General features: G+C 44.2%; 1 protein-coding gene across 1 annotated transcript; it reads left to right on the top strand.

Annotated features, from left to right (window-relative positions):
* The first annotated feature begins 703 nt into the window (after positions 1–703).
* On the top strand, positions 704–22,760 carry ndufs4 (NADH:ubiquinone oxidoreductase subunit S4). The gene is made up of 5 exons (XM_012828535.3): positions 704–834; positions 3,576–3,654; positions 21,890–22,062; positions 22,183–22,256; positions 22,540–22,760. The coding sequence occupies exons 1-5, from the start codon at positions 752–754 to the stop codon at positions 22,641–22,643; spliced, it is 513 nt and encodes a 170-aa protein (XP_012683989.1). The 5' UTR covers positions 704–751; the 3' UTR covers positions 22,644–22,760.
* Positions 22,761–23,910: the final 1,150 nt, after the last annotated feature.

Here is a 23,910-nt window from a genome sequence, read left to right as displayed (position 1 = left end):
TTTCCTGAAAAAAATAAACATGTCTTTCTTTCTCTGTAGAGAACACATGTTTACATTTGATATACATTGATGTAATTGCAATTTAAAGGTTGGAAATATGAGACACCATAGAGTAATGTCAACAGTATACAACATCTATGACCACTTGAATAGTACAAATTCTCTGGTTTCCTCTGTTTATGTAACAGACACACCTTTGCATATTTACAGAGTGTGTCATTTCGTCATTGTATAAAAAGTTATGAATGTAGCAAAAACATTTTACCACATTACCATTGTACCATGCCAACTGTCAGAAAACTCTCTCTCTCTCTCTCTCTCACACACACACACACGATTAACTCTTTTCTACAGATCAGGACTGGCAATAGTTTATCTTTTAAAAAGAGATTCACATCCTGTGCAAATGTTTGTTTTTACTCTAGTTAACCAGTCTGTTGTCTGACCTTAGGGTATATTGTTTATTTTGAACTTCTCTGTGACATTGTTGGAAAACAATACATGTATTTTACACTTTTCTTGGGTCTCATATTCATATTCATCATATTCTTCAGCCTGTACCTAATCCATGTCCTTTCCAAAACTGAGCAGGAACAAATTAATTACTTAACCTTGCATTTGTGTTTATAACAGCATCAGAAAACACATGTTCAGTCTTCATTCTTATGATTGTCATGCAATTTTGCCTCGACTTAAGCGACGTAACAATTTTGAAACGCCTTGCTTGCCGTAGTTACAGACTATCGTAAACATGGCGTCCTCAATGTCACTCCTGAATCTAAGCCGAGCCTGTTTACTGAATCCTGCGACCAAAGTATTTCTAAACCCTACCAGGTAACCAGTATTTATATGATATCTTAAGTATTATTCGGTTGTCTCACAAGAAAGTGCGTAATTCTCACAAGACTCACGTGTGTGATTAAAGTAACCACTTGATCAGAAGCAGGCCAATGTCAGCTAACGATAGTTAACGTTAGGTATCGCTAGCTTATTTAGAACAACAAGAAAAGATAGTACTGTTATACATACGTCACTAAGATTGAAAGCAATGGATGATACGCTTGCTATCCGAAACCTACATAAGTGGCTTTAACGTTAGCTAAGGTGTCCTAGATGTTTGCTAGCCAATGTAGCATCGTAGCTAACAACAGGGCTCTAGGTAACGTCAAGTAACCTTTGCTAGCATAGCATAGTGTTTATGGGTGGTGTTCTTATGATAGTTAAACGCACTTGTTATAATTTTTGTACGCGACAGTAGTATTATCTAGGTGGCTTAAACGCAGTAACGTTAATTTGCTTGCAGCTTTTTGAAAATATAACTGCAGGTAGCCTTGCTTGCTTTGACAGTGCAGCGCGGTTTAACATTAGAGCTAATGTTAAATTGCTCTCCCCAGCAGTCATTCCTAGTACACGATATAATTTTACTTTTAATAGTAATACGCGTGATATATATAATACTCCTGTTAAAATCAGTTATGACGGAGTGTTATCTATGAACGAGCGGTCGGCCAAATATGTAGAGCGAACCTGATCGATTACTTGACTGCCTAAACAATGCCAAGCGATATCTAGCTGGCTAGTTAACGTTACTTTTTTAATGTCACAGGTGGTCCTTCGCCATATACATGTCTAATTGTTTGCGCTTGCGTTAATAAATGCATATGCAAGCAACATAGAACAGTATGCCAGTTCGTGTGCAGTCGACCGTTGTACAATACAACTGGAATTTTGCTAACGTTTCCAAACTTTGCAAGCTATCAAAAGTGGAAAGATTAAAAACATCTACCTAGTAACTTTGGTAGCATGCAGCAAGCTAGCTTAAAGGTTTAAATTAGTCTTCTTTTGCAATATTCACTGTTTTGGTGATTGTCGAATTGTCGAAATTTAGTATATGAGGAACTCACTGCCCCTAGCATCTCTGGTCGACATTTGGGTGGTAATGTTAACAAAATCTCCACAATCACACCCAGACCCTAACATTTATGCCAATATCCCCTTGGCCGAGCAACATGAAGTGATTTTAATTTGGATGGAATCATTCTTTGTTCTGTTAACTAAATGACGCCACAACCAGCTCAAGAGGACACGCTCATACTAATACACAGCCAAGTTCGATTGGCTCCTTTCCAAAAGACTGATGAGCTCTCCGATTTTCTCAGCTCGGTGCCGTTCAGTTGGTTGGAAACCAATATTGAATGTGTTGACATTTGAACAAGATATAGGCATGAGTGCTGTATCTAAGGCAGGCTGCTCCGGACTGCTGGTTTATTTGAGAAATGCTTGGCCCCTTCTGTTGCGTTGATATTATGCTACAGAAGCAGTGCTGAACATTAACTTTAAAAAGTGGTTGCCAAGCTTGGCATGCCAACCCGGCATGAGCTTTAGGTTGCCAAATCCAACTAAATGGTTGCCATCATTAACAGCCTTTATTCTGAGTTGTGTGTGTGTGTGTGTGTAAGCTTCAATAGTGATTTAAACCAATTAGTCTTTGAACACAGGTTTGAATTTATTGCACATTAACCATTTGTGATCACAAAAGCGTCAGGTTGATTATTGACATGACAATTTATAAGATCAAAGAAGACCTTAAAAGCTCAGCGTAATGATTAATCAATTGCTGTTGCAGCCATTCTGGCACAGCAGGCGTGTAAAAAGGTCAGAGCGATTTGCCCCTGCCTGATCCCAATCTCACAGGTCAGCACAGAGCCCCATTGCCCGCTGGTTTGTGGTGATCCTGGGACCTCCATATACAGACCCGTGGGTCCCAACGCAAGAGAGTGCTGTGCGGGACTCTGATTGCGGAGTGCGGGGGCTGGGGTGGGGAAGAAACTGATACATGTGGGAAAGACATGACTTGCAGGACTCCCGCAAAATTCTAAATTTGAAATTACATTTTTCTTATTAAAGTACAGAAGCTTATGTTACAGTATGTTATTGGTAGTTTTTAAACACATGGCACATTTTCATGGGAGCGGGACTGACTGCACAAGCAGGAATGAAAAATCCATCTTGTGTAAACGTTCACCTTCGTGAGTGAGGGTGGGAACGGGATGAAATGTGAAAGATGCAGGAGCGGGACAAAGTATTATAACGTTTTGTAGGAACGGGTGGCATTGGGACAGTATCTTGGGGGAGCGGGAGTGAAAAATCCATCTTGCACAGACCCGTACTTCCGTGAAGCCACTCGTGCTTTGAGCTCCACAGCCCTGGCACTCTCCCCGAGCCCTCTGTGGGTAGATGGAGCCGCATAAAGTGTGGTCTGTTGCTGACCAGCCGGGTGGGAGCGGGCCAAAAACTCAGCAGACAGAACTAATAGGGGGAGAGAAAGGATCTGCCCGCTCACCCTTCTCACCGTCGCCACCTCCCTCTCCCTGTCGCTTCTCACCCCACCCCCCACCCCCACACACACACACACACACACACATTCCCAAGACTCTTTACTTTGTTTGGGCCACTACTGTATGTCATTTTAAAAATGTACATTTGTAGAACTGGAGGCAAGTGGGCATATCTATGTATTTGCTTTGTTTGCTTAAAACTACTGCCACATTTTTTTGTGCTGTCTTGTTTTGCAGGGCCCTCAGTACGTCGGTATGGAGACAGGCCGAGGGCAAGGGGCAGGGTTCGCAGCTCATCACCGTTGATGAGAAACTGGTGAGGTTCCGGCTGACGTCTTCTTTCTGTTCTGCTTCCTATTGTTTAAGATTTATTAGTTTAATTTAGTTGTGACTGTGCAAAAGCTGCAGTAAGCTGTAACACTTTGGAATACTTGAGATCACATTTCTATATGGTCTGTATGGCTATCAAGAAAATGGATGCTTTAAGAAAAATAAACTTTCTTGGACTCTTTGAGCTCTCTTATCTGTGACTAAAGTATCAACAGAGTCTGGCTGTATTACCAAACCAGAGAACTTCTAGTAGGCTTCAATGATATCAGCAAGTAAGCAACTCATCAAATGACCTCCTGTAGAAGTTACTGAGAAATGCCAATGTTATTCACAGCACTTCTGAGTTGTTGTGTAAAGGTGACGGGAGAAACATGTATGGATAATCCAGAAAAGGCTAAGTGGGCCTGTGTTTTAATGTATATTGGTGAGTGATGCATAGTTTTGATTTCTGTGCTATAAACGTAATTGAGTACAGCCACTTTCAGGTTTTTTTCCCTGACTCGACTTTAAAATCTGGTGGTTCGCTGCTAGAAATATGGTCTGCATGGCAGAGAGGTTATGTCTTCATGTCTTTTAACTATGAGATAAAAAGCTTCCCTATACTGCAGTGTTGCATTTCAGGTTTATTCTATAGTTGCCATCAAGAAAGGGGAAAAAGACCGTTTAATTCATCTTTGCATTATTTACACAAGTTGTCTGCTCAGGGAGTGGTTTTCATTGTCTTCATGTCATAGGTGTAAAACGTATTATTTGTCGACGCTTTGATCTCAATTAAACAATCCCTTTGACATTCTTTTCAAATTAATATGGGCCTTCAACTTTTTATCTTGACTGAAAGAGGTTTGTGCAGTATAAACATGGATAACTATTCTGAACCAACACTCCCTGTGACCGTGATCTCAAAGGGAGGGAGAGAGGAAGTCTCAGAGACGGAGGAGGCGTGTGTGCTTGGGGGGCAGGGGGTTAGGTAGTTGGCGGAGCTGGGCATCCTGGCTTTGGTTGTTTCAGACAGGGACAGAACTGGCAGGACAAACTCTCCCCAGACCAAGAAGCCCATTGCCCTACAGGGGCCTGTCTCAGGCACACAACAAGCAGCAGAGACCGACAGAAAGGGCCGGCCATCCAGCCAGATACACGCACATACAGACAAGAGAGGCAATCAACCAGACAGACCGACCTGCAGAGGATACACAAGATTGTTTCAAAGGAAAGTTACCCAACTGGATGGACGAAAGGAGACAGACAGACAGACAGACAGACAGACAGACAGACAGACAGACAGACAGACAGACAGACAGACAGACAGACAGACAGACAGACAGACAGACAGACAGACAGGATGGACGGACAGGATGGACGGTTTCAATGTTCTGTACCCTTAAATATCAGTGCAGTGGTCCCATAACTGGTCCCTGTTGCACATTCACAAAATGAACCACACCAGACTTTGCTCACAAGCAGATTGACACCAAACCTTTTAGATGGTCGTGGGTTGGGCACCAGGGGTACCGCTCAAGGCAGGTTTCAGACTTTTAACGAACCTTACTGTAATGGCAGACACACCAAAGGTTTAGTTAAAACAACCATGCCATGAGCACGACTATGGACCTGCTTATTCCCAGCAGATGACAATTGTCTCTCTGGCTCTGTCTGCTACATACCCTCATCCAGTCACAGTTGCTGTCTAAGATGTGAATCTGCCTCTTGTTGCTCCCAACACAAACTGTGGCTGTGGAATGTTGGAAATGATCATATAGAGACTTGTATTCAACAAGAGTTCAACCATTCTCAGACAGAGAGACCTAGGCTGTGCTGAATGTATGACGGCGTGCCTTTTACATGTTCTTAGTTACAAACTGCCTGCACTTGGTTTTCCAGTACTCTGATCTCCTTGATGAAATGCAATCTGCTCCAGGGAATTTGCAAATGTGGTTCTCTGGCACAGTCATAGTTGCAGTTGCATTTTCCTTTCATTGAACAGCTTCTTGGCAATTGTCTCTAAAATATCCATAAAGAATTTAGGCTTTATCTCATTATCGGAGCTGCATTTAAAAATGTGATTTCTTCCTTCCCCAGCGATTGATGGTGACTGCGCTTATCAAGCTATATATACAGTGATGTGCTGTTCAGCATGGTGTGCGAGTACTAGAAGTGAAGTCATTGAAATTGGGCTGCTCAGATTCAGCAGCAGGCACACTGGCGAGCCGACTGACAGCTCTCCTGGCCCCTAGGCCATTTGTGCTCATGTAAAACCGTTGCTCTGGAGGTGTGTGTGTGTGTGTGTGTGTGTGTGTGTGTGTGTGTGTGTGTGTGTGTGTGTGTGTGTGTGTGTGTGTGTGTGTGTGTGTGTGTGTGTGTGCATGCACGCTTGTGGAGACGTTTGTGTATGTGTCTGTACAACCATTGCTGTGCAGATATGTGCGCGTGTGTATTTCCAGTGTAAAACTATCGGTGTAGAGACTTTGTGAGTGTGTATGTGTCCAAACTATGCCAGAATTAGGATGTGACTGTCAGCTGTTTTTCACTCTGGTCTCTGGTTTACACCCCCCCCCACACACACACACACACACACCCTTTGAGTTCTCATGGGTGTTTCATCCAGAACAAGCCGCGGTTGTTTATCGCGAGCCCCCTCGTTAGCCTCACATGTCAATCGCTGCCTTTTCTCAAACTAAACACATGCACATAGATGTCTGTATTTTTCCTCCCAAAACAGAGAGAAAGTAAACTTCAAAAACAAAAAAAGAGACCTTCGAGTATGTTGATCGGTGGTGCTGCGAGAACCCTTGTGGCTGCTGACTGAGCCTGGCTCCGGCTGCTGCCCGTCGGCCCGCCTGCCTGCCCTCCTTGTTTTGCTTAGTAATGACTGTTTGATTAAGCACGCTGGGCTATTAGCAGGACAGGCTGGCAAGTCACCGATACAGAGCCTCTCACTTAATGTCTGCAGGGCACTCGTCTGCTCTCACTCGACCTCTCACAAGACAGGAAGGAGGAGCCTCCCCCTCTGCCTTTCTGTTTGTCTTTCTTTGTCTCTCTCTCATTCTCCCCCCTTTTCTCCCACTTTCTATACCTCTCTCTGTCTGTCTCTTTCTTTCTCCCCCCTCTTTCACCTACTTTTCTCTATCTATCTCTCTTCCAATCTCTCTCCTACTTTCTCTCTATACCTCTCTCTCTATTTATCTGTCCCCCCATCTCTCCCACTTTCTGTACCTCTCCTCCCCCCCTCCTTCTCTCTCTCTCTCTCTCTCTCTCTCTTTCTTTCTTTCTTTCTTTCTTTCTTTCTTTCTTTCTTCTTCTTCTTCTTCTCTCTCTCTCTCTTTCCCTCCCGTCTCTGTTTGTCTGTCTTTAGAGAAGGGGAAAAAAAGGCTTGAGTGCTGCCTAAATAAAGGAAACCAAAGAATCCCTAACCAGTACTGGCCCCTCTTGTAGACCCTGTCAGAAACGTGCTGAGAGATTTGTTTTTAAGGGCTCTGTAAGGGAAGGAAGCAGAGGTGACGGCCAGTGGAGATGGGGGCCAGGAGCCTTGTCTGCCTGCCTGCCTGCCTGCCTGCCTGCCTGCCTGCCTGCCTGCCTGCTGCTCCCTTTCTCTCTCTCTCTCTCTCTACCCCCCAGGTATTGAGGGCAGGCGGCGTCGCGCCAGTTGGCTGGTTGGCATGCAGTGGCTGCCCGGTCTACTCAGCACTGCTGCGTCTCATTACAGGCCCTCACAATTACTATTGTAGGAGGGAATAATCTGTTTGTGCCAGTCGGCACAGGCCATTCCCTCCTCATCCCTTTTGTCTCTGCATTTCTTTCATTTAGATTTTTTTTCCACTGCTTTTCTTTTCTGCTATAGTTACACTGGACCCTCTGTTATATTATAGTCTTCTTTTAGTTTGTCAGTATAGCACATAGCACGGATAAAGTGTTTAAACATGATTGGGCAAACACATGAGTCTGCTTCTCCTCCGCCCCAACACACATTTCTCCCTTTAGTGTTCTGAAGTGTCTTGTTTTGTCTAGTCTTCTCTCTGATCAGCTTGTTATGCCGAAAACAGAAAAGTGTCCAAGTCCTCGGACCGGAGGGACAGGGTCAGAGGATTTGGGTTATTTTGAAGGCGACCCCCCCCCCCCACCACTTTCAACCCAACCCAAACCAACCCCACTCCCCCCCCCCCCCCCCCCCCCCCCCCCAAGAACAGACTTTTGGGCTCTCACCTCCTAAATAGCATTTCCTTTACTTGAGACTCTGGAGGGAGTCCCCTCTAAAAGGCCCTCGAGCACTGCCACCCCACTTCACATGCCTCCCACATGCACTCTTTACCAGAGATAAAGACCAAGAGTAGATTCTCCCCCCTTTTATGTACAGTGTAACAAGGCGAATGCGCCCATTCTGAGGGTGATGGTTCAAGTCCGAGTCAGCATGTCGCCATCTCGTGCATCATTTTGGTGTTTCATTTTCTCTCTCTCAGCCTTCTTGCCTCTGGATTCTGAAAAACTTCGGCACTCGTGATTAATGAGCTTGCCATGGTCAAGTGTTGGCGACGACACGTCTCTGTGCTTTCGTTCAGCGTTTTGATTGAATGGGCCACCCCAGGAAAGCCTCACGCCTGTGCGAATGTCCTCAAATGCTGTTTGGCTAATGAAGCCGTCAGTAGCATGTTGCCGCGATGACGCACAGAAGAAATGGTAACTGTAGTGCCCAGAGTGTGTGACTCGTGCATGAAATGTGGGTCTCTTAACCATTTCCGCTTCCTACTGGGAAAGACTACTACGACAGAGTTGAAATAATGAGACTCCATGGGATTGTCCTGTTTCCTCATTGGTATTTCAACACAGCCATTAGAGTATTGAGTTTATTAAGGACATTTGTTTTTAAATATGAACTGACCACCAGAATCCATACCTGTGTCAAGCTCATTACTTGCAAACAGTTGTAATATGCATTGGTTCATTGGTCAGTTTTTTGAACCAGAATCGTTTTACGGTAATCTGGCATGTAATGCTATGTTTTGCACATCAGCAGCGCTCAGCGAAAGCCACATGTAAATCCCAGAAAGTCAGGCCTTGGGTCTGCCTCGCATGCCAACTGTGATTGGAAGCATCCTGTTCTTGACTGATATTTGAGCATCAATGGTCTTCACAGAGGAGGAATGAAGTTTGTCCACATGAACGCCTTGAGAGACAGCTGCTCTCAAATCTGTTGTGGATTTTGCTACTTTCTGCTAACACGAGAGGCCTGACGCATGCTCAGAAACCTCAGAAAGGAAAAGTGATTATAGGCTGTAGCCTATGCTATCACCTCTTGGTAAAGGAAGGCTCTGCCTCCTGACTGGTTCTGTTACTGTGGAATATCACGTCACAACAACACGGTTATACATGCCTGCGCTAGACTTGTTGAACAGTGCGGTGGTCCATGCTTTTTCCTTAAAGGTGAATTGCTGTAAATCCCCATTGCCTGTAATTTGGTGTTTTTTGTTTCACTGGAGTTTATACTGAAACCGTATGGGAGGGGGTAGCTTTATTTGAAGTCCTCTTTGAAGCCTCTGACTTGTGAGTTATGCGAATTCATAATTTTGACACAAAAAGGACGTGACTCGAGCATTACTCACAAGAGTCAGACCCTCCACAGTTTCCCATTAACTTCAGTGTGTCTGTGTGGGTTTGTGTGTACTTATAGCCATCAGGAAAGAATAACAAAGTGCAATTCTTCTGTGAACCAAAGTTAACTATCACCACAAACAAACACATCCCTGAGCTTGCTGAGGTGTTATGGTCTTTCTGTTTGTGTTTTGTCGTGTGCGTGTATGCGTGTGTGTACACGTTATTCTCTCTGACCTCTGGAGCGTATTTCTGTTCGTGGGTATCTCGCTGGGCTTGGTTGGGGGGCAATGTTAGCCCATGTGCCGTCTCGTCTCCTCAGTAACAGCTTGTAGGGACAAACAAACAACAAGGCTTGAGATTGAGCTTGCTCGTGCGGAAGCGATCCTCCTCACTGTAACGTGAGAATTTTGTTAACCCCTCGACGCCAACTGCTTTCACATTCTCTCTCTCACACCCTCACACCCACACTCACACAGACAGACTCCCCCCACCCACACAGACAGATGCAGATGTTTTGTTTGTGTCTATTAGTAACCCCCCTGTGTCCTGTTCTCAGCTAAATTCTGCAGCGCTGCACTTCAAACGGTGACCTGGCAGGTGGTGTGGCATAATGAGTGAAGCTGACAGGAAGGGCAGGGCTTTCCTGGCAAGGGGTTAAGGGTGAGATGTTTTCTGTCTAATTTCCACTGATTTAACCTAAGTGACGACTTCACTCGAGACTCGCCTTAGCAGATACCCCCACCCCCCGAACCACGTGAGACTGCTACCCCCAGCGAAGAAAACTCACAATGTGTCCCCTTCTCTCAACATGTCTCAAGAGGAAGGGGTCAGGGGAATTTGGGGGTGGTGGTTGAGGTCGACCTTTAGGCAATAACATCCTGATTTGAACAGTGCTGAAAGGACTATGTCACCCATGTTGGAGAGGTGCGAATGGGAAGATTTGCACAGAGTGGCTAAATTAGTTAAATAACCATTTGGAGAAAATGGGTACTCACAGGGGTTTGGATTTGCTTTTAGGGGGATTGTATCAAATGCAAGGAAACTTTGGTTTCCTTGTGTTTAAAAAGGCAAAATACCTTGAAGTACTAATGATGAAGCCGGCCAAAACGTGATGCAGGCCTTACTGCCAGACAAACCTTTGACCATTGCTGAGTTACTTTAAAATAGAAATCTGCCAATTTCAATGTTCAACAAAAATCTTTTTAGGTGGACAGACCATTAAATTAACAGTTTAGTGTGTGTGTGTGTGTGTGTTTTTGTTCCTTCCAAACTACCTCGCTAAGTGAATCTGCATGTATGCACCAAAAGCTTAGAGGTCCTGCCGCTAATCTCTTTCCAAGTCCCTTGTCTTCATTTCAGAGAGAGATACTTTCTTCTCTGCCTCGTCCAACATCAACTATCCCCCCCCCCCCCCCCCCCCAGCCCCAAGCCTGTCTCTTTGTCAGTAATATTTTTTGCTTAGGTTGGACATTAGCATAACACAACTTCATTAAAAGAGAGATTGTCAAGCAGTGTGACCTTTCCAAAATCTGTTTAAATCCTTTAGTTACTTTATTGTGGTGTAATGACTTTATATGAAGGGGGGAAAAAACATCTGGAACTAAGGAGCTGTACATTTATTTTCTGGGTCTGTTTGATAGCACCTTACTGTTCCATATTTCAAATTCTTTCGCTTTCAGCTCCGTCCAGAAGCGACCATAGAGGTCATCCATGTTTGTGGTTTTACAAGCCACCAGTGCCCCCTTCCCTATCCCTCCGTTCCAGCCCAGACCTGCTATTGCCATCACGTGAAGTATAATTTTTGCCCTTGTCACCGTGTGTGGCTAAACAACGAGCATGTTCCTTAAGGCAGCTGTATAAACTACACTTCAGTAACTTATGGGCTGGGGAGTCCTTCACCTGTGAACCCAGTCTGGTGCTGGAGGAACTTCAGGGGAGTCGGGGTGGGGGGGTAGGGCAGGCTTGTCTAGGGAAAAAAGCCTATAAGAAGCTCAGAGGAATTGGCGCGCCTCTCCGTCACTGTGAGTAGATGGCAACTAGTGCTCCCTGCACACTCATGGAAGATGCATAAATCACACAGGTCTTGCAGGAATCCTTACGAAATAAATGTTTCCCGGGGCTGGTGCGGAGCAGTTACGATAGCAGTTGAGTTAGCTCCGTCTGGTCAAGGTGACGCATGTCGTAATGAGTAGACTAAAACTCAGGAGAACAGACGAGTCACTAGCTTTTATTTTTTAGTCACAACTCCCACCTCCAAAAAGTCCTGTTTTTCTTCAAGATCGTCGAGACAAAACAAGAAAAAAAGAAGTAGCCTAAAAAGATGGCAGGAAAATAATACAAAATGATCTCCGGACTCTGGACCAAAGTCTCGCAACAGAACATCCACTTTTCAAAACAATGTGTTTTGGTCTTTTCTCAGAGGCAGAAACTTTCCTGATTATCCTTTTTTTTAAGAAAAGAAAAGGAGAATAAACGAAGCAGATATGCTGTCCCACATTTCTCGGCGAGGGACTGGCACGCAAGGTTCATTGAAGCGGCCCTTGGCCTCCCAGCCAGCCGACGTGAAAAGCCTTTCATTCCCCCCCCCACCTCCACCCCCACCCCCTTTTATGCGTGGAGGAGCCCGGAGGTGTCAGAAATATCGACACGCTTTTCGCATGACGAAGACTTTGCCAGCCTTTCACCCCCCCCAACCCCCTCCCCTCATCTAAAGCTTGGGATTCAGTGTGCACGTCCAGGTATTGTCGGGGCCCTGTGAATGGTGTCAAACTTCATAGTTCTCATTTGGCTTCCTGTATGTGGAAGAAGAGGGGAAGAAAAAGTGCCCTTAGTGTGTGTTGTTTTTTTCCCCCCTTTTTTTTGTGAGCTTCAATGCCACATTGAAGCCACCAGCCCTCGCTTTGTTGCTCAGCGTATTGTCCCCCCCATCGTTGAAGATAGCCCTCCTAGTTTTTTTGGCTTAATTTATGCAGACATAAAAGTCTAGACTGGTGTTCTTTCTTTTTTTTTCTCCCCTTTCTTTTTTTTTTTTTTAAGTTGTAGGACAATACATGGGTTTTCTTGAATCTAATTTTAGTTGTTGTTTTTTTTCCTTCTTCCACAACATTCGGCTGTTTTCATCCCTGGTAGACATTGGCATAAAAAATGTAAAACACCTGAAGTGGGTCGACTGACCGTGTTTAGAAGCTTGAATAACAGTATAACCTGTGTTCACTATGGTATACGTGGTCTGGCCTGGCTTTAATTGATTGGATATAAAATTGAATCCATCTGACTTTGGATCGTCTTGACTTGTATTCCTCCTCAAGTGACATTATGTAGGTATGTAAGGAACTGTAATATAAGATGTTTCCCATCCTGTCATTAATGTCTATATCTGTAGCCATTCATATCTTTTTGGCTATTGTATGTGGCACCGAATGATTCCACCATGGCCCTATCCAATGAAGAGATGTTTTCCTGTTACAGTTCGTTAGCCTTTTGAATTCACACAAGTTGTTGGCAACTTCCAGAAACATCATCTTGGAATTTGCTTTAAATAACTGTAGGTACACTGGAATTCGTCCATTGTGGTTGACTTCAATCCGTAACTTGCCTATGGGTTCCCCCGGAAACTACGTCAAGCTTTACCTATCATAAAGTGTAACCTGACGCAATGTTAACCACGCCCCTTTTAGCTTGAACAAAGGGAACGTCTTTTCCAGATGTTCGCTCTCTTCTCTCTCTCTCTGTCGGCGCCCACCTGGCTAGGACCCCTCTCTCTCCCTCCGGGCATCGTCCGCGAGGAGCAAGCCTCTTGGACCTCCAACACCGCGTGAGCACACCGTCACACGGTGAAGAACTACTCTCTTTGTTCTCACGTCTTACGGCCGACACACGCCTAAGATCTCAGTCACCGAACTGATAAGTAAGACGCAGTAAGTGCAGAGGAAAGCAGCTAACAACAGACCTGCTAGCTAACTCCACACAACGGGAACAAAAGGCAGACTGCAACGTTCTGAGCGATCAAATCCTCCGATCTAAACTGCAGGGACACAGACATCACAGCAAGGACAACTTTCTCCAGCTACGGACGGCATAATCTCTTCTGCCGTTTCAACATCGGACTCGCCAGCACGACTCTTTTCATAAAGGACTGGTAACTCTGACATTAACTGGGCATTTAGCTATCCTAGCTATTCACAACCTGGCTAAGCATAAGACTGTTTACATGCCATTGTTCATGTGTTTCATATGTTTTGTTTACTGAACGTAACTGTGATATATATGTTCATTGTTAGCTGGTAGTTGGCTTCGCCACACCATCTAAGGGTTATCGTTAGGATTGCTTCTCAGACACATCGAGTCTTGCATGCATCACTAACCATTTCCCTCTTTCCTAACACGCACGATTACACATACATTGGCCTTCACATAGCCTCACACGCGAAGAGAATACTCGAACTTCGCGCTGCATATAGGCTCGTCCTTGTTCACATCACATGTATGTTCGCGTACGTGCACACACATGCACGCGGAACTACGGTGATCAGACAAAGGAACACACACACACATTCTTTCTGGCGCGCTCCTAACAGCGCAACCCCGAGCTCACCAGCTCACACACATCCCCACATTCCTTCAATTCATTGGTTAGTTACATTTAGCTAGATTACATATTGTGTGTTATTTTCTTATCATTGTGTGAATAAATACTTTGATTTATATACGCTGGTTTATTTAATGTTACACAAGAATGGACGTTGCCAACCTCTTCTATTCAGAATTCTAATGACCTTCAACTATACTATTAGTAAGGTAACTTTGGTTGTAGTTATTAATTTAATTATTAATCAGAGTTCCAAATTGATAGTATAATATATTTTATGAGACTGATATATTTAACGAGACTGATTTGTGGATTATCATTATTTTGACCACGTGGAGGACACTACACTTTGTGTGGCGCCCCCTAGGTGTTCAACTTAATTGATCTGCCTTTGTGTTGAATGGTTGATGCCTGTCCAATCGGGTGAGACTACCAACATATTGTTGCTGTTGCAAGGACAGCACCAGTGTGTCTTGGTGGCCCTCGCAAAGACGGTATCACAATTTACACACAATTGCACCCACATTCACCCGGCTCCTGCTCACAGGGTAAGTTACCTACATAGTCTGGTACTCCCATGTGAGGCTGGTACCAATTTCACCTACATAATTTGGTGCCCCGTGTGAGGATAGTACTGTTGGCAATCATTCATATTTGTGCAATATTAATGTCAGCTTAATTTCAGGCCAAATTCAGAATTTTATATTCTAGTGTTAGACTAGGCAAATAGTCATAACACTCACTGCCACTAGTCTGTCATAGGACTAGGCACTAGCTTTACTTACAAATAAGTGCAAAGCTTTATATATCAAATTGAGCTCACAAGCTATTTGATATTTAATTAGTGAACATCACTTTTTCCAGATCTTGGAAACCTTGGAACTTGCTATTGCTGCTAGCCATTCAGGTTAAACCTACTCTGTAGGAATTGTGAATTTCTGTCCAGCATTTGAATACCACGTATTCAATGCAACATTGTCAAGCTGTCAGAATTAACTGTGCTAAATCTTCTGCTTCCCTTTTTAACTAAGTCACAGCGTGCCACCGGCCCTGTGAAAGAGAGCTTGTACCTGACTGTTACTGCCTTGCATTCCAGCCAGTGAAAGGAATAGAGACTGAGAGAGAGCCACAGCGTGCTACCGGCCCTGTGAAACAACTTGTGCACCTAGCTGTTACCACCACGTGTTCCAGCTTGAGTCTAGCCAAGGTAAATCCTGACTGTTACTGCCCTGCATCTCAGTTAGTGTGCCCAAACTTTTATGCCCACTAGAGCCACTAGATGGTGCTGTAGCTATACCTCATTCACTGGAAGCTACCCCTCATAGCGTAGGTTACTACACTTTTAGGTTAGGCCAGTGTACTGCCAGTCACACTGCAAGGTGTCTGCCACTGCAACACCATAGCCAAACACCTAAGTTCATCCTACTTTACCCTATTTTAGCTTACCCCTACAGCTAAACATAACGATGGATAACCCCTGTGTAGAGCAGTTTATCTCTTCCGTAGCGCAAAGCCTGAAACCCGGCTACCTGAACTCATTAACAGTTTGAGTTTCAGTGAATGCAGGAAGGAGATAGACTCTCTACTAAGTAACAGGTATGATGCACAGACTGCATCCAAAGACCCATTGTTAACGTGCTTGCTACTGAACTTTCACAGGCAAACCAGCCTTGCCTTTCAGAGCAACGCAGCATTAGATAGGGAGGTAGAATACCTTAAAGCGCAGAATGCTAGTCTCCTCCACGAGGTACAGACAGCTAGCAAGAAAGCTATGCGCTACCTAGGAGACCTACTCTCAACAGAGTTAGAACTCTGTTCACACAAGGAGGAGCTACTCAAGGTTAGGTCAGAATACCCTGCCCCACCACAGTCGTTCAGCCGATGTGAGTCAGGCTACTCTGATTCACACTCCTCCCTTGATGAAAGGTCTACCCCTCCTTCATTCAGATGGGAACACTTCCCAACTGACCCTCAGTCCTTGGGAATGAAGTCAGCTCCACCTCCACTGAGAGACCGAGGTAACAGCCATATGACTTCCCATCTGCCCCTAACAGACACTGAAGAAACAGGTAGTTTATCCTCCAGTAGACATACTGCCCATACTTATTCTCAGCCTCTGATCCATAACACATTCGTCCGTGCCCTTCCCTCCGAAGGCAGGACTAGGTCATGTCCAGACTGTTCAGCCTCCTCTCCATACAGCCACGAGAGTGAGCACCGCTGTCCAGCATCTGCCTCTCACCCAGAGAGAAGCACATTAGCATGTGATAGACATGTCCGTTCCCATGCTAGATTAATCTCGCCTTTTCGGAAAAGACCTCACAGAGTCCCCGTCTAGAAGTGCTTGAGCTCATAGCTAAGGACATTGAAATGTTTGACCCAGACAACTGTGATCAAGACATTGACGATTACGTTAGGGAACTAGACATCAACATGACTGACCTACCCAACGCAAACCAAAGGGAGAAAATTAAACTCATGTGGAAAACTAGCTCTAAAGCAGTCCACAAGTTTATTCAGGCACAACCTCCCCGTATCAGAGATGATTACGCAGAGCTCTGTCATGCTTTAAAAGAAGAATACTCTTCTCCGCTGACGAGATCGCATCGTTGGTTGCTGCCTCCCAAATTAAACACTCCCGTCGAGAACACCCTAGGGATTTTTATAAACGTTTGAGACATGCATACTTCCAGGGCAAGAATGCACCAGGCTTAGAAGAAAGTTCCACTTTCAAGTCTCTGTTCTTGCGAAACCTGCATCCATGTGTGCGCACTCACGTTTCCCTCAGGACGCATCAAGGTAACCCCTCACTGAATGAGATCAGGAAGATGACACAGATGGCTTGGGAAACTGTTGTCAATTCCAAAGAAAGGGGAAAAACAACTGAGCCTGCCTGCTCAGATACCAGAGCGTCTCCCAAATTCACTGCCTCACAAGTTCACCCTCACTACAGATCAAAGGGGGGTGACAAACGGCCTCATAGGGACACTGAGCGTAACCGCCATGTCCATCATCAGCGTCGTAATGGGAATACATCCCCTAGAAGCAGTAGAAGGCCATATTCAGAAATAATGGCCCAGAAACATGACCTGCCCCTAGATTCGTCGGATGATGACTACCGTTACACTGACCGTCTCTCAGACCATGGCCACAAGGCCCCAGACAGTGATAGTGCCTCTGACTGCCCCTCTGACTATGGTTACCCAGAGCGTTACCCCTGAGCCACGAGTCAGCGCGATGTCAGAGTTCGTTAATAACTGTCTGAGCCAAACAACACAAGCCACCCTGCACTGACAGTAAGACAACTGCTGGCTCAGGGATCTCACTTTTCTTGTAGTTGTATGGGCCAACTTGGATTTGTTAGCAACAGCAGCAACTTCCATTAGTCTGAACAGGTACTTCATTTGCAGTAGCACACTAGCTTCATACATCCCAGACAAAGCTAGCCATGCACATGTCCACTTCCAACACAAGGTTAGGACATTACCATACTGCCACACAAAACCTTGATACAGCCATTTGAGCTTTAAGATTTTGAGAACATGATGACACCCTTCCGCAGCAGAACATGCCTGAAGGACAAAAACAGCAAAGGCTGCCAAGACTAGTCAGTCACTAGCCATCTACTAGTCAGTATTGTCATCCAATCTATTGAGTGGTCCAACAAACACACTCTTGGATTCTCCAGCAATGGCTTTATCATTGTATCAGGTGCCACTATCTCTGCATCTCAGCCTAACAAGTTGACATCACTAACATTTCCTATTCTCACTAACCCTGATGAGTAGATGACCCACTGGTTTATTTGTTGTATGCTATGTCATTGTCATTACTGTTTATTTGGACCTTGTCTTTTGTAACTTGATGATTTTGTACCTGCTTAGCCAGGATAGATAGTATCAACAAATGCCCAGTACTGATGTTACAACTTTGACTGTCTGACCAATGAACTTTTCCCACACATGGACTATGTACAGTTGTGCTCACTGGATCACACATCCGGTGCAATCCCGTGACCACAGGGGGGATGTAGGTACACTGGAATTCGTCCATTGTGGTTGACTTTAATCAGTAACTTGTCTATGGGTTCCCCCGGAAACTACGTCAGTTTTACCTGTCATAAAAATGTAACCTGATGCTTTTCTTAACCACGCCCCTGAGCGTGATAATAGCCGCATTCCAGATGTGCTCTCTCTCTCTGTCGGCGCCCACCTGGCTAGGACCTCTCTCTCCCTCCGGCATCGTCCGCGAGGAGCAAGCCTCTTGGACCTCCAACACCGCGTGAGCACACCGTCACACGGTGAAGAACTACTCTCTTTGTTCTCACGTCTTACGGCCGACACACGCCTAAGATCTCAGTCACCGAACTGATAAGTGAGACGCAGTAAGTAGCGAAAGCAGCTAACAACAGACCTGCTAGCTAACTCCACACAACGGGAACAAAAGGCAGACTGCAACGTTCTGAGCGATCAAATCCTCCGATCTAAACTGCAGGGACACAGACATCACAGCAAGGACAACTTTCTCCAGCTACGGACGGCATAATCTCTTCTGCCTTTCAACATCGGACTCGCCAGCACGACTTTTCATAAAGGACTGGTAACTCTGACATTAACTGGGCATTTAGCTATCCTAGCTATTCACAACCTGGCTAAGCATAAGACTGTTTACATGCCATTGTTCATGTGTTTCATATGTTTTGTTTACTGAACGTAACTGTGATATATATGTTCATTGTTAGCTGGTAGTTGGCTTCGCCACACCATCTAAGGGTTATCGTTAGGATTGCTTCTCAGACACATCGAGTCTTGCATGCATCACTAACCATTTCCCTCTTCTAACATCTAATCACGCACGATTACACATACATTGGCCTTCACATAGCCTCACACGCGAAGAGAATACTCGAACTTCGCGCTGCATATAGGCTCGTCCTTGTTCACATCACATGTATGTTCGCGTACGTGCACACACATGCACGCGGAACTACGGTGATCAGACAAAGGAACACACACACACATTCTTTCTGGCGCGCTCCTAACAGCGCAACCCCGAGCTCACCAGCTCACACACATCCCCACATTCCTTCAATTCATTGGTTAGTTACATTTAGCTAGATTACATATTGTGTGTTATTTTCTTATCATTGTGTGAATAAATACTTTGATTTATATACGCTGGTTTATTTAATGTTACACAAGAATGGACGTTGCCAACCTCTTCTATTCAGAATTCTAATGACCTTCAACTATACTATTAGTAAGGTAACTTTGGTTGTAGTTATTAATTTAATTATTAATCAGAGTTCCAAATTGATAGTATAATATATTTTATGAGACTGATATATTTAACGAGACTGATTTGTGGATTATCATTATTTTGACCACGTGGAGGACACTACACTTTGTGTGGCGCCCCCTAGGTGTTCAACTTAATTGATCTGCCTTTGTGTTGAATGGTTGATGCCTGTCCAATCGGGTGAGACTACCAACATATTGTTGCTGTTGCAAGAACAGCACCAGTGTGTCTTGGTGGCCCTCGCAAAGACGGTATCACAATTTACACACAATTTCACCCACATTCACCCGGCTCCTGCTCACAGGGTAAGTTACCTACATAGTCTGGTACTCCCATGTGAGGCTGGTACCAATTTCACCTACATAACTCTATAAAATCAGGCTAATGATGTGTTCACTGCATTGTCTCAGTAACCGTAGGGTCTCTTATGGGTTTAACATTACATGTACAGCCCAACTTTATATTTGTCTTTGCAGGACCTTTTGAGGGACTGTATTCCTAAACATGTTAATTTATATGACACAATGGTCAAGGATGTTCTTTCCCATTTTGAAACTAGCTGAGGCTGATGGCGCCTGCCCCTTTGTACACATTGAGCGTGGACGGAGCCCCGTTTATACAAATCAACTGGCACATGATGGACAATGATGGAAAATTTGATTCTTTGAAGTTGTAACAGCCATTGAAATGTGTGAAGTTTGCCTGATGAAAAGGACCCGCTTGTGAGGCTTCCCAGCCTTGGGTGGCTACCGACAGCGTGCTGGGAGGTTTGCCTGTGTGTTGTTGCCGACTTCCCATCACTTGTTTGTTAATTCCCCTAAAGAAATTGCCCCAGGCTGTTTCAAAGATCCTTTCAATGGGGGCTCAGAATTGCCTTTGGAACCGTGTCTGCATTCAGTTTTTTAAGCATCTTTTAATTTTTATTTATTTTTTTAACTTTACAAAAGTGCATGACAAGAGTTCTGTTTGCCACATGTTACCATTGCATTTCTGCCTTTCATTTTTTTAAAGAAATGTTTGTCTGATATTTATTTATTTTTTGTTCACAATTGATCTCTTTCAAAAGGATTTTTATGGCCCCAACAAAACATAGCATGACATTTATGCTCGGTGTTTTGAAGACAAGAATTGGTAAGGCTGCAGCTTGGTATAACTGGCTCTGCTCTTTGTACTGCTTCATATTATATTAAACCAAAGTTATATGCATGTTACACTTATCTGGAAGGGGAAGTAGGGAGTCTCGTTAAGCTATGCTTTCATCATCCATTTGATCATTGCGTTGATATTTGTTTGAAATAGCTTAAGCATCAATTAAATGACAAAGAAGAAACAAAACAAACAAAACTAATTCCAGTAGTCTTGTCGATTTTAATTTTAAACTGAGGTTAATTCTAAATATTTTATTTTGTGTTGAGAAACCAGTTTGACTTCCCTGGTACATTTTTAAAGATGTTTTCCTTCTTGGCTTCTTCGATCTCCTCTCAAATCTCATTATCATGTCTATTAGGCGGTAGGCAAAGTTTTTTTTCTTCTATTCCCCCCCACCTTTACACTACCTGAGAAAGGCCCAGGTCCTTGCTCCAGAGGGTTGTGATCCTGCCCTGAGAAGCTGTCACAATGGGGGCGCTTTTTCAAAAGCATTTCGCCAGTGTGAGAAATCAGCTTGTCTAGACAGAGCGCGAGCCTACATTCAAAAGGAAATATTTGGGCTTGTATGCCCCTTAGGTGTAAGTATGTGATGAATGCCAAGCCGTTTAACAGTATTCTCCCTCTTTTTTTTCTCTTCACCCACCCACCCTCCTTCTCTTTCTCTCTCTCTCTCTCTTACCCGTCTTTCTCTCTTTTTTGTGTATTATTGGTTTTTGCCTGGCTGCAGACACATGGGTGAAGCAGGAAATGAAAATGGGTTTAGATTTCAGAAGCTTGTTGGATGTGTTAAATCACACGCTGGCCTTATTGGTGTAGTGTGGGATGTGGAGCTAAGAGACGACAGACAGCTGGCCTTGTGCTTCCAATGCCTCACTCTGCCAAATCAGGAGAGGCAGCCACTGATTCCTTTTAAGGTCACGTTGGGGTCAATTGGTAATGCCCAGATTGGACGATACGGCGTTCAGGTGGCAGAAAATACTGCACGTTCGAGGTGGTAATGCTACCTGAACGCTGTGAAGTCCATTATCCCGCTTATACCATGGTTCCCACACTTGTATTATTTTAATTTACTGATAGAAATTCCAAGTTTTGATTGCTTACATTGGCTTCCGCCAGACATTTAGTCTTTCTTAACTTGCCGGACTGCCGTTACTAGTGCTAAACGGATGGTTCCTATGGCCAAAGCCCAGTCTTTAGTTCCATCCCATTCGTGAATCAAACCTTAGCTTTGTACAATCGCTATGGTCCTTAGTTCGTAGTGTAATGGTACTAAAAGCGGTTTCAGACATATGGAACATGGTGCTACTCTCTGTACCTTCATTTGTCCACTAATTTGTAACTGTCACAAAGGAACTGTTCATTTAAACTTCACGGCAAAAAACTTGACTTTGATGTGCCAGTGTAATATGATCAGTAATCTGAGATTGCCTAAAACGTGTGCAAGTTTAACTATCGGTCATAACGTGTCACAATAGGAAATTCAACGGAGCTGTGGTATAGTAGTTTATAACTCATTTAATAAATAACGTTAATCCACGCTGTCAATTTACCATATAAGCATGAGAAACTGACCATGATGATCTTGTGTGTGTGTGTCTGACAGGACATCTCCAGTATTACCGGTGTGCCAGAAGAGCACATTAAGACGCGTAAGGTGCGCATCTTTGTGCCGACACGCACTGCCATGCAGTCGGGGGCCAACAGCACCAAGAAATGGAAGCTGGACTTCGACACCCGCGAGCGCTGGGAGAACTCACTGATGGGCTGGTCCTCCACGTATGTTCTGCCTCTCCTTTCGGTCTCATACCTCTCTCTGTTTCCTGTTTTTTTCCCCGTTTGTTTTTGTTTGTTTGTGTTTTTTTAAATGATGCATGTTTTTGTTTTGTTTGCTTTCAGTGGTGACCCCTTGTCCAACATGGGGCTCAGCTTCAGCTCCAAGGAAGATGCCATTGCTTTTGCAGAGAAGAATGGTGAGTGATAACCTGGAGTGCAAATCCCTGTCTTAAAAAAGGATGTCAAACATTGGATAGGGATCCTCAGAACTTTTGTACTTTAGGCAAAAAACAGTCAAGATGTGAACAAGCAATCTGGTTTGTCATTCACTGAAATGTTTCCCGTGGATTTTTTTTTTCACTTTCTTCTCTAAGTCTTATGTTTACGCTGCACAACAACAGCCAACAGCCCCAGTCCCCAAAGCGGATTGGCAAGATAAACCTTGGCCTGTGCGTTTATTTATCCTGTTTATTATTTCAGGTTGGAGTTACGATATCACGGAAAAGAGGACGGCCAAGCCAAGAGTGAAGTCATATGGGGCTAACTTCTCCTGGGACAAGCGGACGAGAAGGTCTACCAAGTAAACCCACACCAACTATTTGGTTCCCTGCCTCTCTGCCCCAATCTCACTGCTAGCAATCAATAGCAGTTCTGTATTATAATCTTTATTGTCAAATAATAAAAAGGCTCACTTATAACCACTCTTTTGTTTCTGTTGACTACTTGACATTTTGATGGATGAGATGAATCATAACTCTTTCATGAGAACCATGAATGTCTCTCAGAAGTAGTTCTGCTTATAACGACTATGAATAAAGTTTGACAAACGTATTCAGCTGCTGGTGGGATTTGGATAGTGGGCTTGCATATTCTGTGTGTTACCATCAGGTACTTCATCAGAGCTGACCACCACCACCACTGAATGACCCTGAACTATGCACACATTTTGTCATTAGTTGTAACTACTTTGAAATATATTTTTCTGTTAAATCAAACAACTTGACTGTTTCTCATGTATGTGCAATTCTCTGTACCTTGTAAAAAAAAAAAAAAAGTTACCTCAGTTTCATTTCTTTGGGTAATACATATTCCAGTTGGTGGATTAGGTTTTTCAATATACCTATGTGCCTCTTAAAGGCACTCCAGGTTATGTATCTGAAATGGGAGGACGAAGTAAGAATGTCAGGCTTCAAAAGACCGAACGCAGATAGGTATGTTTTCTCTTATTCTTCTCCAGGGGGATGATCAGTGATGAGTACACCAGCTGCTGGTTCCCCAAGTCCAGTTGGTGGGGAGCATTGGTCATTTTGAGCTTTCTGGAACTTGCGATATCCAAACTGACCTGCTCGGTGTAGGCCAAACCCTACCTCAGTGCGGACGGAATGAGAGTGATGGCATGCAGTTAATTTGGTGTCAGCGATGAGGGATCACATTTTCTTCTTCTTAAAAAAAAATAAAATTAAGAATAAGAGGTTAAGCTGTTCTCCCGGCTGTGCCGCTGAAATGTCATATCTGAAGTCTCGTCATCAAACTGTCTGGATTGAAACGCAACACAATATATTACCATTTTAATACATAATCCATAATGTATCTTTGTTTGGTGTAATTGCCATTGAAAGCTATTGCAGATTATTTCTCTGAGCGCCTGTACTCGAACACGCAGTGGGCCGGCAATCTGGAATTACGTGTATTATTCTAACCCTTGTTCATTACCAGCGCTGTATTTGAACAGTGTCAAAGGATAATTCAATTATTACTCGAGATGGAGTACACCAGATAGAGTATATAGAGATGCTTGGCAGTGGAGTAGGAGCCAGTGAGCTGTCCACTCTTTGCCAGGAAGAAAGACTA

The sequence above is a fragment of the Clupea harengus genome, chromosome 7 (genome assembly GCF_900700415.2).
Source record: "Clupea harengus chromosome 7, Ch_v2.0.2, whole genome shotgun sequence".
In the NCBI taxonomy this organism is placed as follows: domain Eukaryota; kingdom Metazoa; phylum Chordata; class Actinopteri; order Clupeiformes; family Clupeidae; genus Clupea; species Clupea harengus.
This window is presented reverse-complemented; position numbering and strand designations above follow the sequence as displayed.